This window comes from Neofelis nebulosa, chromosome 14 (assembly GCF_028018385.1).
Source record: "Neofelis nebulosa isolate mNeoNeb1 chromosome 14, mNeoNeb1.pri, whole genome shotgun sequence".
Classification (NCBI taxonomy): Eukaryota; Metazoa; Chordata; class Mammalia; order Carnivora; family Felidae; genus Neofelis; species Neofelis nebulosa.
In genome coordinates, this window is record NC_080795.1 from 23,927,263 (window position 1) to 23,943,403 (window position 16,141).

General features: G+C 39.8%; 1 protein-coding gene across 5 annotated transcripts in view; it reads left to right on the forward strand.

Annotated features, from left to right (window-relative positions):
• Window positions 1-16,141, forward strand: part of GDAP1 (ganglioside induced differentiation associated protein 1) — a 46,854-nt gene that overhangs the window by 13,969 nt on the left and 16,744 nt on the right. For 2 of the 5 annotated variants that reach the window (XM_058699885.1, XM_058699884.1), the window contains exon 4: window positions 14,384-14,576. The exons of 1 other annotated variant lie outside the window; for it this stretch is intronic. In XM_058699885.1, coding sequence (XP_058555868.1) covers window positions 14,384-14,576 — 193 coding nt within the window. Of the gene's footprint in view, window positions 1-13,448; window positions 13,669-14,383; window positions 14,577-16,141 lie in introns of those variants that run through there. 2 more of the 5 variants (XM_058699882.1, XM_058699886.1) reach the window with 2 other exon arrangements.

Here is a 16,141-nt window from a genome sequence, read left to right on the forward strand (position 1 = left end):
GTACACAAACCCACCCATTGGAGTGTGGGAAGAAAATATTAAGGGTCCTGGGAAAGCTTAGCTCTGCCTTCAGGCACATAAAGAACGGCTTTCAAAGAAATGTGAGTGGGGACTCTGTAAAACTAAGCACTCAACAGTTTGTGTAATTTTCCAGATGCAAAGAAGAGCTGGTAAAATGTGCATTTCCTGACAAGGCAGAAGATGATGTAGTAGTAAATTGATCAGGTTAATATATGTGGAATGTCAACTAAAGTTTACTGTTGGAAGTTGTCACAAGTCTTCCCATCCATCAGCAGCGGGGTAGATGACACAAGGGCAGGGACTGGATGGAAGATGTGGTTGAATTCCAGATGATTAGTTAGAGCCAAGATTGAGTCCGCGCTGGGGAGGGGAGACCGCCACACGCTGACTACGCCTGGCCATGCTGGAGGGACCGGCCATGCATGACCTCGGACATAAACCCTCCAGCACATGCAGCAAGGCCAGAGCTCAAGTTCCAAAGATCCACCTGGACAAGATACCTCAGGGAGGCCAGTGAGGACAAGAGGCCGATTGTCAAATCAGATGTCCCTTTTCTTGAGGTCAGGTGAAAACTAAGGCACCAGAACACTAGACCCATTCCCCGCCCCCACATGCACCACCAGAGAGAGGGATAATGGAGAATGAGCATTTACCTCAGAGAGACTTGTATTATATGGCAGGTGCCTGAATTACCAGGAAAGGGACAAAATTAAGAGGAAATGGGTGGAAATGGGTCTCTTATTTAGTTATTCCACCATCAGTGGAAATGAATGCAGAAATATGCAACTGAAAAGAGGGAGTAAAGACAAAAACATAAATCAGGGCACAAAAGGCTGCATATGTGATATATATTTATATCACTTTAACACTAAGAATCAGGCCTTGTTTTAAGGGCCTCTATTTAAATTGTTCTGTAATTTATGGACCGTTCAGGTGAAAATTATCCAAGTGCCAGCTGATAGTACACTTTAAATACTACCCTGGATATTGAAAAGGTATTTCCCCGGCTGGCAGCCAGAAACATCAGAATCTGGAGCACAACTCCTGCATATTGTCATTTTAAGAGGCCCAGACGGAAGGAGAACCACAATGTGTTAGAGTGAGGTTAAATTTCTCTGCCCTAAAATGAAAAAAACAAGGCTTCCGTTCTCAGCCTTTTAATCCTCCTGTGTTTCCATATAGTTTTCTCATTTAATTCTTACAACCACCCCTGAGGGGCTACTATTATCATCCTGATTTTTATAGAGGAAATGGAAGCTTAAAGAGGTCCCCCAGTGGGGCCTTGATTGAGCAGGGCTTCAAACCCAGGTGGCTGGTTCCTAGCCCACACAGGCACACATGTCACCCCTGCACCCCACTGCTTCCCCCACGCTTTCTGCTTCTGTGTCCATTACTAATGTGATTTGTGTCAGGGCACGTGAAACCTAAAGAGTCCTGTTAGCAAAGCTAGAGACGTGGTTATTGCCAAGTGCAGATGATCAGCCAAGGTGAGCACTAACGTGGACGGATTATGAGCTTTGCTGAAGACCTGACGGACTGGGAAATGACTAGGGGCCAGTGGTAAAGTCAGAGCCACTCACTTCTGGTGCATGGGGTAATGCATGTGGTAATTAGTTATTTATGTGTCCACGTTCTTCATTTAGAAAATCTGTATATAGTTACTTTCCAGGAGCTGTCACCTGTGCCCCGTATCATTGTATCCTTAATAGGAATTTCTGCGGCTTGTCATTTGGTCCCTTCCATGTCCCAAGAGGGGAGTGTCTTAGTAACGAGGAGTGAAGGGATGGAACCAAGTGAGGTCTTCAAGTGCTCTGGTAACATTTGGACATTCCCAACAGCAGTGGAAAACTCAACATTTGCCAAATTTCCAAATTGTGTTTATCAGTCAGGTTTCCCTGCATACCCCCCCCCCCCCCCACTCTCCGGCTTTGCAAAGTTTTCTTTCCTGAGCAAAGTTACCAACAGCAGTTTATGATAACAGGTGGGATACAAACGGTACACATGTAAAACTTAGGACTACAGAATTTAAAGCTTTTAAAGCCATAGCGTTAAAGCAAATAGACTGGGAATACTTAAGAACTTCTCATTATAACTCTCCTCCTGATAGAGTCTATTTGTATCCCTGGTTTTAGCCTTAGCAGACTTGGAGGGAGTGGTGAAAGATGAACGGGCAGTGCTCAGCCACAAGGGGAGAAAAACGTCATCCGGGCCCCAGAATAGCAACAGCAATAAATATGGTCATGTCGCTCTTCTGCTGAGGCCGAAACGACAGACAGGATCACATTTGCAGCACCAAGCAGGCCTACTGGCGATGGGGGGCTGGCTCAGGAGTTGGGAGGAGACATGTACAAAAGCTGATGCTGAGAGGCTTGATTTTGGAGCTGTGATTTAGCACACGACATGAGAAGGCACAGAACCCACCACAGAGCTAGACGGGGCCCTGCAGCCTTCTGGCCCCAGGGGACTAAGTTCTAAATCAGCTTTTAGGACAGCTGGCTCAGGGCTCTTGAGAGCTGAGCCGTGAACTTCCTTGCACGTCTGCCTGAGAACTTGCTGTTATCTGCAGCTGCCACAGCCATCAAGGCACCTGTGTAACGAGGAAGGTGAAAAAGAGGGCTCTTGTTGGTCATCGGTTATTTGAGGAGGGCCCATCGGATTTCAGCTACTTCATTGTACGGAATCAGCACCTTTGCTCTGGGAAAGTCTGGGAGGAAGGGGCGTCTCCCTCCCTCTAAAGCTGCTCAAGTCTCCTCTCCGGACCAAGTTTCTGGGCTCTAGACATTTCTGGGACTCGTGGCGCTTCATCTTGCTCTGTCCCACTTCGTGTGTATATTTCAGTGTCACATACTGTATGGCTATTTCTCCGAGTGCTTGTGATCTTACCATCTTCATATCGTTTTGCCACTTGGAATTGGCAAAACTGGGCTTTTACGTTTGCAGAACTTGCATGTAACACTAGTCTTTTAGGCTGAAAAGTTGACATATGCATCTTTTTGGAACCCAAAGTATCACCTGAATTTGACCAGTTTTTTTTTCTTTCTGTTGAACTGCCATGCCCTGAAAGGATGTAATTCCTTCTAAAGCCAAGCTCCTTTTCTCTGTGAGGCTCACTGGTCTCCCCAACCAGTCCCCAGTGTCACTTAGGGAGTTGTTGTAAGCAGGTTCGTTGTGGTCACGTCACCCATTTCTCTCATGCAGCTTTAACAAGTACAGATTCAATTCCATGCTGTCATTCGTCTCAGTTATATGCTTAGGATTTAAATTAATCTTTTCTCTATGAACCAGAATATTGCTTTTATCTGAAAAAAAAGGCATGAAAAAATTAAAGCAAATGCTGCTTTAGATTTTGCTATCTCCATGTAAGATTCCGCACTTTATTGTCACTATTATCTTATGCTTCTTTAGGATCTTGTTAAGATCAACAAGATAAATGAAGTCGTTTCTGTAGCATTAGCTCTTATGTTTGTTCTCCCAGCATCCCTGGTGACATTGGGTGGTTAAGAAGAAAGTCATTCCATTGTGTTGGAGTTGGTGCCAAAGGAACATAGACGACTATTTGGTGCCCAGGATACGCTGCTGCCCAGAACCTTATCTTGTCCTATTTATACATTAACAAAGCAAAATCTTACTTAGAGCAATCCTTGCAACATTAGCATTTTCTTTCTTTAAAGCTTACGTCTCTGAGTTTTTATGCCATTTTTCTCATGTGGCCAGAGACAGTGTAGGCATAAATTAACTTCTCCACTTATTATTTAGTGACTGAAAGAACACAAAAGCAAAGGTATTGGAAAAATAAATTCCAACGTATTATTGAATATTCTAATTTGAATTACAAAGATAAGCGCTGAATGATCTTGCATCCCTGGAAAGATTCCTTTAAACATAAAAAGAGAGTGATAAGGTGTTTGGGAAGGCTACCTGAGGCACTTATTGGGAAATGGGGAGAAAAAGTCACTTTCCACTGAGAGAATGGTATTCTGCCATGAAAGGGTGAACAGTACACAAGCACATTGTAAATTGGTAAGAAAACTCTTAACTTTAGGAAAGATAACTAATACAAAGCTGTAATTTCAGAGCCAAGCTGTAAGTATCTTGTAGGGAATGTGCTTTTTCTAAGACTGTGTCTAAGTATCCTAGAGGCTTTTAGAGCTACAAACATTTATAAATAGACCTTTTTATTATTGTCATTGATGAAAGAAACGTTAGTGATATTATCCAAATACTAGTTAAGCACACTGGGAAGCGACTCCTTTTTTGATCCTTGACCTCTCTTACCTTCATATTATAATTGATGTTTGCCTAATATGATTAATACAATCATCAAAATGTTCTTCTAGTGATCTACTCCAGTGGCTAGCATCAAGTCTAGAAATGAACTTGTGTAGATCTATGCGTAGTACCTAAGTATTTTATTGTTATTTCTTTCATTGGAAATATTTAATTTCCACCTAATGCTGATGTTTTTATTTATTTATTTATTTATTTATTTATTTTTTTATTTTTTTTTTAAATTTTTTTTTTCAATGTTTTTTATTTATTTTTTGGGACAGAGAGAGACAGAGCATGAACGGGGGAGGGGCAGAGAGAGAGGGAGACACAGAATGGGAAACAGGCTCCAGGCTCCGAGCCATCAGCCCAGAGCCTGACGCGGGGCTCAAACTCACGGACCGCGAGATCGTGACCTGGCTGAAGTCGGACGCTTAACCGACTGCGCCACCCAGGCGCCCCGCTAATGCTGATGTTTTAATATGTATTTGTGAAGTGTAAATAGCTAAAATTTACATGAAATTATTAGAATTGCCAAAAATAAAGTTCCAAGTTTCAGCCAATGTGGCAGCGAAACTCCTCTGACTGGAGAGGTAACATTTACCCAGCGTGTTAAAAAAAATACCGGTTACTTTTACCATCCTATCACTATTCTAATTCTTATATATCCTATGCAAAAAATTGTGTTAAATACTTAACATTTTATAAGTCACAATCCTCAATCTATCCCAATGAAAGTGGTATGATTGTTTTTCCTGGTTTATAAGTGAGGAAGCTATGCCCATGATCACATAGCTGGTGAGCGGTGGAGCAAGGATTTGTTTCCTGCTCTGACTTTAGAGTCCGAGCTCTCAACTGCTACGCTGTGGTCTGCAGTGGGGGGTGGCACTAAATTAAAGTGGACAAGTTACACAATGAAGTATAACTGCAGGCACCACACCCATACAATGAGAGGATCCCATGATAGATATGGGATCGCTGTGTCCAAATCCTTCATTGGACAGTCAAGAAATGGACCGAAGTCAGACTGTGATGTAATAAGCAATGGAAGGCTCTTGGGTTGGCCTGTATCTTGGCTGAGGCAAGTGGGGAGCCTCTTGGAAGATGTGGGGTGGCATAGGATGTGCATAGGATTTAGAGCTGGAAGCCTTTAGTTCCTGCTCTACCAATGATCAGTGAGGTGGTATACGTCATATCTCAGTGCTGATTCTTTATCTCTAAAAGGGGGATTGTTGGGAAAATCAAATGAATACTGTTTTTAAGGCACTTTGTAAACTTTTGAAAGATATTAGATACTATTAGAGGAGTGTTGGTAGAAATTTGTAATAAGTGTTTAGATTTAAGAGCATAGTTTTTCCGTCCTGTTATTCCCCATTGTTTTCTATGAACTCTAAACAATCCTGGACAAAAAATTCCTGAGCTAAAACAGTTGGTGACTGAAGGAATAGGTAATATTTGCATATGAGGCTAGAGAAATCAGAGCTGATGACGCTATGGTTGTCCCTCATGTCCCTGAGGCTGCATCTTGTAGTGGCATGAACATGATCTCTAGACCAGACTTCTGGGGTTAATAGTGTGGGTTTGGGAAATTTTGTGACCTGTCTATGTCTCAATATCCTCATCTATAAAATGGGGATGATATTTCTCCCTGTCTTAAGGGATTTTGCAAGTGTTAAATACAATCTACACATAAGTGCTTGAAACAGTTCCTGGCACACAGTAAACACTCCAAAAAATATTAGCAACCATGTAAGACAAATACATCTTTCTTCAAAGTATATATTAGTCCATATTCATGTGTTTATTCTGAAGTGTATACCGTTCATCACAGAGATAGATGAGATAGATGAGAGGGTGAACAGATGTGTCAAATTTTTTCCACCAGAAATATGGCTCAAAGTGAGTTCTCTACTCAAAAATAAAGAACTTAGTGCATTAACATTAGTAGCCATTCATTGAGGGACTAGAAAATTAATCAAATTATTATAAGTCTACAGTAACCTCACAGCTAGAGCCTCCTGAATTAATAAGTTGCACTTGGTATTGAATATGATTATTTGCTCTGGGATGCAAGAAAGACCAGAGGCAACATTTTAGAGTTTCAGAAGCAAGTTTGGGCTATTCTTTTTTTTTTGGGGGGTGGCGGGGTTGGAGAGATCCCTTTATTTTTTTAATTTTTTTTAATATATGAAATTTATTGTCAAATTGGTTTCCATACAACACCCAGTGCTCATCCCAAAAGGTGCCCTCCTCAATACCCATCACCCACCCTCCCCTCCCTCCCACCCCCCATCAACCCTCAGTTTGTTCTCAGTTTTTAACAGTCTCTTATGCTTTGGCTCTCTCCCACTCTAACCTCTTTTTTTTTTTTCTTTCCTTCCCCTCCCCCATGGGTTTCTGTTAAGTTTCTCAGGATCCACATAAGAGTGAAACCATATGGTATCTGTCTTTCTCTGTATGGCTTATTTCACTTAGCATAACACTCTCCGGTTCCATCCATGTTGCTACAAAGGGCCATATTTCATTCTTTCTCATTGCCACGTAGTATTCCATTGTGTATATAAACCACAATTTCTTTATCCATTCATCAGTTGATGGACATTTAGGCTCTTTCCATAATTTGGCTATTGTTGAGAGTGTTGCTATAAACATTGGGGTACAAGTGAAGTTTGGGCTATTCTAAGGTCATTGGGACTTTTGCTCAGAAGCCTGCAGGAGGTAATCTGCATTTTTTTGAGAGGAAGGTGGAGGTGTCTTGGCATCTTGGGCCTATAAACTATAACTGGTAACTTGGCACCATGGTTTTACCAGACTGTTTTGTGGAAGTAGTTTCAAATTATTTGCCTTTTTCCCCCCAGATACCCTAAGTCAGGCTTTTGACTTCCATACCCTGTTCTTTATAAATTTTACAGATGGGGCAAAGCAGGGATAGAGAATTGGAACCGTTCATCAATTTTATACTGAACTGGTAGTTCTTAAACCCTACCAGCATCAGAGAAACCTGGAGGGCTTTTAAAACACCAGTTGCTCCAGAGTTTCTGATTCAGTAGAATGTGCAGCAAGTTGCCAAGTGAGGTTGATCTGTCTGTCAGGGGTTCACACTTTGAGAACCACTATGATAAATCAAGTACAGGAGTCACATTGATTAGAGCTCTGGTCAACTAGCCAGAATTATTGCAGTTCTTTTACCAAATCAATGTACTCCATGAGCCATCTCTTAGCCCATTCAATTAGATAATACCTTGAGTCCTGCAGATGCTTGAGAATGTTAGACAACAGGATTTATTCACGTTTGAAAAAAAAATCTCAAAAATAATTTTTAAATAAGGACTTCCCCTCCTTTTTTCTAATGCTCACACCAATTACAAATTCTATGCAATTCACATGGGTCAGATAACTGGCATGGGTCAAAGCAGAGCAGGGGAAGTAGCTTCTGGGTGCTTCGTATTAAGGTTGCTATTATCAGGAGGAAGTGGAGACAATGCTGTTTTTCTACATATGAGTAAAAGATTGTCTTCTGATTTTGGAAAATTTGATTTTGAATGAGATAGCTTAATTAGTTAAGTATACTCTCCTGGGAATACCACCATTTCTGTCTTCTAATTTGCAAAGCAAAAAAAAAAAAAAAAAAAAAAAAAAAAAGACTATTCTTAAAAAAATAGAGACCTCTTGTGGTCATTCATAAAAGTACTTTAAAAAACAGAAACCTAGAGTATTAACAATTTGTCAAAAGGTTTCAAGATCTCTGCCTTAGTTGATATATGTTAAAATAATATATATTATATATTTTATATATATATATATATACATATATATATATATATATATATATACACACACACACACACATATACGTATATTACCTAATACCTGCCAAAATAGATGACTGGTAGGACCTTGAATAATAGTAACTTTTATAAATATATACATCATTCCTTCATGACAGTTCTTTATGATAAATCAAGACTTGATTGAAGCAGAGGACACCAAAGGGACATATTATAACTGTCTAGCACAAGGACTTTTCCCAAACTGGTTATATCTGCATAGCCAGAATATCTGGAGGATTTTTATCATAATTGTATAGGTCAGGTGACTCAGTCACGGAGAGGTTATGTGACCTATTATTTCTTTTTTTTTTTTTTAATATATGAAATTTATTGTCAAATTGGTTTCCATACAACACCCAGTGCTCATCCCAAAAGGTGCCCTCCTCAACACCCATCACCCACCCTCCCACCCCCCATCAACCCTCAGTTTGTTCTCAGCTTTTAACAGTCTCTTATGCTTTGGCTCTCTCCCACTCTAACCTCTTTTTTTTTTTTTTTCCTTCCCCTCCCCCATGGGTTTCTGTTAAGTTTCTCAGGATCCACATAAGAGTGTGTGACCTATTATTTCTAACAATCAAATTCACTTTCACTTCATTCTTTAAAATATTTAAATGAATAAAGAACTTCAGTACATATTAATATAAAAGGCAGTTTACTTTAGAGTCATGAGTTCAGAGTCAGAGTTCAGAGTCAGGATCCACAGTCCAGATTTGTAAATATCAAATTCTGTCAAAATTAGCTTTACACAGAATTTCTAGAGCAGTAAACCAAACATGCTACAATTTATTATTAATTATTATTTTTTGTTGTCATTATTTGCTGCTCGTGGTGGCGGTGATGGCTAATAATTTTTTTCTATTAATTAAAAAACAGTTTGGATGGGGCACTTGGGTGGCTCAGTTGGTTGAGCATCTCCCTTGATTTTGGCTCAAGTTATGTCTTGTGATTTGTGAGACGGAGCCCGCGTAAGGCTCTGTTGTGACAGGGTGGAGCCTGCTTGAGATGCTATCTCCCCCTCTGTCTGCCCCTCCCTAGTTCTTTCTCTCAAAATAAGTAAATAAATATGTAATAAATTTTTAAAAAGCAGTTTGGAGCATTTTTTTATGTACCAAGCACTATTTAGGGTTCCTAGGGATACCAAGGCTCAGAATGCAACACAGAAGGAAGATATGTAAACAGTAATTTAATATGACTGTTTATGCTTTAATAGAAGTATGTATAACTGTGGGGCTAATCTTCAAGAAGGTGACTGTATTTTCCTCAAAGTCTATCACAGGCTGTGTAAAGCTTGAAAGTCCACAACTTTGGCTTAAAGCTAGCATAATGTAATAGAAAATAATACCTTGATGAGTAGTCAGAAAAGTCACATTTGAATTATAGTTCTTTCACTTACTATAGGATTTTGGACTAGTCTCTCAGTCGCTAAACCTTATTTCCTCAATTATAAATTAGGGGCGGTAGCTGCCTTACAGGCTATGATGGGGATCAAATGAAACTGTAAGAAAGTGGTCTGTGATCTTTAATGCAAAAAAATTCTACATTATGCCTTTTGTTTAGAAGGTATTATTAGTATTAAACACCAATGCAGTATTCAATTCACTCAGTGTTTACTGTGTTTCATGGTTGTGCTGCTGGGAAGATGTGCTAGAGAAAGTGCTCATTGTTTGAAAGTGGGCTGATAGATGCATGCATATCTACTTATTCCCTAAACACAGTGACAGGAATGAAAAGGAAGTAGGGAGTGGTTGTCTGAGAAGTGGAGATGGAAGCAGAACTAAAGCCGGTTGGGAAAGGTACCAAGTACAAATTAATATACAAATGTATGCATTCACAAATATACTTAGAGTTCTCCTGATCATCAAGACAGTTTATTAAATATTAAATATGTGCATTCAGTGGTGTGCTGGTAAATATTTAAAAACCAACTTTCTTGAAAAAAAAAAACCAAACATATTATATGTACTACTTGCTGATTTCTGTAGTGTCAATACCCCTACCATGACTAATTTCAAGTTACTAACATGACATCCCTGAACAGGAAGTTAGGAAGGGATGCATTGTAGCACACCCTTATATATGATTTCCATCACAGATATAAGAGACATAAACAAACTCAAGAGTATAAATAATAATTAACAAAATAGGAGTTTTGAGTTCTTGTTAGCTTTATTTTAAAAATCATTCGTTTAAATGCAGTTCAATTTTACATAATTTTTAGTAATGGCTGGGTTGAACATCCAGCTTGTAAAATTCCTGAAAATGTAACCATCAGCTCTCAAGAGCCTGTATGAACCAGAGGCGGCATAACAATGGATATACTGGTAATTGCACTACTATGGTACTAGTTACAGTAAAGATCATCACCTCTTCTGGGAAGACCATCTGTATGAGGTGCCTTGTCTGTATTCCTACCATAATCTCCTAAATATCAAAGCAATTACCACATATGTTGAAATCTCATTTCTCTTCCTCACACTTGAGTTCCCAGTGACTATGAGTTTGAACTCCTTGTCTTCTGTATCTAGCACTGTTCCTGGGACAAGATCAACAATGCATATTGAAGAGATAAATTGACCTTTATCTGGCTGCTATTCTCCAGGAACCCACGATCTATTATTATGGACACACAGCTACAGAATATATACACAATTTAGTCAAATCTCTGAATAAACAAGTGAATGGATAATAAATTTTTCATATAACCTACAAGTGGATTTTAGTGGGATGGAAAAATAACAGGAATTATGGATCAATGAGAAAAGATGTCACAGTTTTTTTCCTACCCCTAGCATGATTAAAACAGAACAAAACCCCCAAACACCACCATGTTTCCTTATCTTGTTTACTTAATGATGTTGTTTTAATGTTCACATCTTTAAGAGGTAAAAGCAACACATATCTGTTTATAGAAAAGTTACTATATGTAGAAGCATAAAGACATAAAAGCCATCTGTGTTTTACAAGATTGATACATTCGTGAGGATGGGTTAAGGCAATAGCACCTGGTAATCACAAAAAATTACAGTGGCTTAGCTAATAATTGGAGGTTTGCAGACTGAGATTGGTGTGGTGGTTCGTTCTGCTCCCAGGTCCTTAGGGGCTCAATTACCCTGCAGCTCATGGCTTTGGTCATCCCTGGGATGTGGTCCCACCCCTCATGGTCCAAATCAGCTTTCACCTTCCCAGAAGCAGGATGGGATAAAGAAGAAGAGGCACAGGGCTAACAGTTTTCTTAAGAAAACTTCCTATAACTTGCCCTATGGGATGTCCATTACATCCCATTTTTTAGAATGTAGTCATAAAGTCACATTTAGGTGCGATGGAACCTGGGACATGCAGTCTTTATTCTCAGCAGGTATGTGCTTAGCTAAAATTTCTATTACCATTGACGAAAGAGAAAGTAGAATTTTAGGGCCATCTGCTGGGATTTGCTAAAAGTTACTTCCTTAGTTAAACTGAAAATAGAAGAATAGCTAGGTTAGAAGTTATGCCCATTTTCAAGGTTTCTGATGCATATGTATGAATTTCCCTTCAGAAGCTATGTATACATTTGTACTCCCAAAGACATCTATGAATACTTAACATTAAACACCCACACAGTAATGGATCAGTTCCTTCAGTGTTTGCTATATGGCTTTGTGGAAGATATGATAGAGAAAGTACTCAGTGTTTGACAGACCTGAGATTTATTGTGAGAATGCTTTCAGCAGCAAGTGACAAAAGAACTGCCAAGAGTGTTGATTCTATTCAGATAGTGAGGCGAGTGAATTAAAGAAAGGTAACTGTATAGTATTTGTTGGAAACTGAAGTTGAAGAATTTAAAAGGAAGGTTTTTTTCTGAAGAGGAATGGAAATGGAGGATTATATAGGTAGTTGTAAAAATTTTGAAAGTATATTATGTCCTCTTAATCTCATGGAGGAGGTTTCCACATATACTTTCATCAACCGCTATATTCCAGGCAATATCCTAAGTGGTTTATATACATTCTCTTACTAAATTCCCACAGCAGCCATATATTTTTATATATCCATATTTTACACATGACAAAGTGAAGTCTCAGGAGAGGTCAAGTTAGGGGTGGAGCCAGAATTTAAACCTCACTCTGTCTCATTTCAAAGTCTTACTTTTCCCTCTTCTACTATAAAGAGTGAACTGATTAAAAAAAAAAAACAAACAAGTTTAGTAAGGGTCATTTTGCATATTGAATTAACATATTAATTTATTAACCCATAGCTTATATCCATAAAAAGACATTTTAAAATCTTTAAAAATTATAAAAGAATTATAAAGAACAACAGTGAAGTGTTGTAAAGGGGAGGAAAGTGTCTTTCCTTTTTGACTTGAGTTGCATACTTGCCTTTCTTTTCTTATAGAACCTTGTGTTCATTCTAAGGCTGACAGTTCTCATCTCTATTGTGTTGTCTCTTTATATTGTCTCTGCCACCAGACATTTCTTGAGTGCCGGGTCTTTGTATTCTCAGAGCCTACTGCATTGCTCGGAATGTAGTAGGTGTTCAGTAAGGATTTACTGAATGAGTTATACAAACATTCATTTTATGGTCATATTAACACATTGGCTAATGGAGAATTTTTATTAATTTAATATTATGCCAAATTTTAAGAGGTCTACAATAATAACTAGTATAAAATTATGGTTTTCACTCTGGCTATGAAGAGGATATTATAAAGCAACTGAACTTGTGAATATTATTGTCTACATCATGTCAGGCTATTTTGAGGGTTTAACATTGTATTTACTTATTTGTCAGGAAAACCTTATGGGTTAAAGAGAATTATCACCTCCACTTCAAAAACCAGTACATGAACCCGGGTAGTTCTGCTTTAAAAATTCTGTGTTTAACAACTAGGCTGTTTTAAGTCGTCGTTGGTTATGAGATCTATTATCATTTATTATTATTCCTTTGCATGACTCCATAAGAGCATCTTCTAATGAAAACTCACGGATCTTCACCCTGTTTTGTCAACCAGAGCTTCCTTTCCGCTTGGGGCACAAACCCTCCAAGAGGAAACCTAAGTATCCTAGGAAGTTGCTGCTTTTATACATGAGCAACCTCTAGTCCACCCTACCAAACCAATGAGTAATTTGCAGTCAACATTATTCATTACTAACTTATTATTCAGGGACTCTAATTTTAGATTATTTCCCCAAACACATCCACTTGCGCCTTCCACGTGTCTTCCACACGCCAGAGACTTCCAGGCGCGCAGACACGCCCGCATCTCGGCGGACGCGGCGCTGCAGCTTTTTTGCCGGTGAAACTACACTTCCCAGTGGTCTGTTCGTCCGCGCGAACCCATCTTTCCCGGATCCGGGCGGCAACTCGGAAAAACTAACGACGCTTTGCGGGGCAGTGTGGGTGGGAGAAATAAAGGGCGGACGGGCAAGGCCCTGCTGTACTCGCGCACCCCAAAATGGCTCGGAAGCAGGACGAGCAGAGAGGGGGCGCGCCCTTGATGGCGGAAGGCAAGTCGGACGCCGAGGTTAGGCTCATTCTGTACCACTGGACACATTCTTTCAGCTCTCAAAAGGTAATTACAGGCCTCTGCTGGGGCGGGCGGCGCGGCTCGGGTTTCAGCACCGGGACAGCTCCCTCAGGGCTGTCTCGGGTACTCCAGCGCATCTGCAAGTAGGCCTCTAAAGCCCTAACCCGGGCAGGCGCTCCCTGAGGGCAGGGATACGCGCTGCGAGCGAGCACGGATGATCAGTCTGGGATGGAAAGGGTATGACTCAGGCTTTGCCACTCATGAGATGCGACCAAAAAAAAAAAAAAAAAAAGCATCACTTTAGGTATTCGGGCAGGAGGCCTTGTCCCCTGGGCTTAGGGGAGTGAGGCAGAGGGAAGTTCCTTCATGCAGCCACATGCATAATTTACAGTTCCTTCTTTTACTCTTTCTGGTACGCATTCGCTCTCGTCAACAAGGCCTAGCACATCTATATATCAGATTCTTGTCTGGGGAGGACACATAATTAGGTTTAGGACGCAAAGATAGTAGTGGTGATGGAGAGTCACTGTGGAATAAATATAGCCAGAATTATTTTCATTCCTTATTTTATTATCCTAATTTATATGAGTAAGATGCTAGAATATATCTCACTTGTTAATTCCTAGACTAGGAATAGTTAAAAAGAATGTGGAGAATATTAATAACGAAGGGAAGCACAGAAAGTCTGCTTAATGGTATCCAGGATGTCATTTAATTCAAAGCCTACATGTGTTGTAGTAACCAGTGTGAACTCTTTCAGGTGCGATTGGTAATTGCTGAAAAGGCATTGAAGTGCGAGGAACATGATGTAAGTCTGCCCCTGAGTGAGCACAATGAGCCTTGGTTTATGCGTTTGAACTCAACTGGAGAAGTGCCTGTCCTTATCCACGGGGAAAACATTATTTGTGAGGCCACTCAGATCATTGATTATCTTGAACAGACTTTCCTGGATGGTAATGTTAAGGCTATTTGTGATTTCTTGGATTTACTTTCAACACAAATATATATGTCCTCCCTTCCTTCCCTCCTTCCTTCCTCCCTCCCTCCCTCCCTTCCTTCCTTTTTTGGTTTTATGATGATGGTTTCATGCTAAAAACCTTTTCCATTTCCATAAGCACACAAATATAAAATAGGTCAATACCATAAATTTATGTAAGCCAGTGTAACTCCATTTAAAAGATTTTATATAAACTACAAATTTTAATGTTGGAACTTTCCTTTTAAATTCACTTCCGAAACACCTCTGTAGGTGTGTGGTTTGTGGTGATGAATTTTTAGCCTCGAAGTAAAAGTTCATAATTATTTGAAATGTACACTATGAAAATCAGCTTTATATAGTCTACCAAATAGTTCCACCTTAAACACCATAGGAGAAAAAAAGAGGAATCAAATTGTAGGCAGGGGAGAATAGAATGTTGGTATATGTGGAGATCTTTGCTCTATAGTTTAAATTTATATCTTTTGTGAAGAATTTTAATACTCTGTAAAGTGCTTTTAAGTAATAATCATTTATTGACAGCCTGTTTTATGGCAGGTGCTTTATAATTCTGTTATATTTAGTCTTCAAAAGAACCCATCTGAGACAGGCATGATGGACTAGTTATTCCCATTGTACATGAGGAAAGAGAAACAAAGGGGTTGCCCAAGATAATGCAGATATTTAATGGCAGAGTGGGGCTGGGATGCAGGTCTTTCCTATCCATACCTTCATGTTATACCAGCTGTCTCCCATAGTCATTGCCACTTGTATATCATCTTGCTTGCTCCTGATCACAATCCTTTGAGATGAACTATATCTTGAATATTTACCAAAGATCATATAGCTGATCACTGGCACAACTGAGAGAACAGAAGGCTCCTAGCTTTCAGCTGAGTGCTCTTCTGAAAAAGAAGCTACACGAGATCTAGTTGCTTTCCATCTGCCACTAGTTACATTGATGTTAACTGGGCAGGATAAAACCAGAATATAACCCCACATTACTGGAAACTGAGAAAGGAACTTACTAGGCTAAAAAAGTGCCTGAGGTACTTAGAAGGAAAATAGGTATGGGACCTAAAAGTGTGTAGAGGGAACCCCAGGGAATTAGATTGACAGTGGGCTGCCCCTATTCTTATTCCAAGTGTTTGGTTTCCTAGGACTCTGATTGGAGGTTTTAATTAGAGTTGGCCATTGGTGTAAACCAAAGAGTTATTTTCTTTTTAAGATTAAAAAAAAAGTTTATTTTTGAGAGAGAGAGAGCGAGAGAGAGAGAGAGAGAGAGAGCGCGCGCGCAGAGGAGGGGCAGGGAGAGAGGGAGACAGAATCCTAAGCAGGCTCCACGCTGTCAGCACAGAGCCAAACACAGGCCCAAACTCTTGAACTGTGAGATCATTATCTGAGCTGAAACCAAGAGTCAGATGCTTAACTGACTTGAGCCACCCAGGCGCCCCTAAACCAAAGAGTGTCATGAACTGTTTCTCCTTTATAATTACTTCCTATTCTTTATATCTATATGCTGGGGACAGTACTGAAAATGGT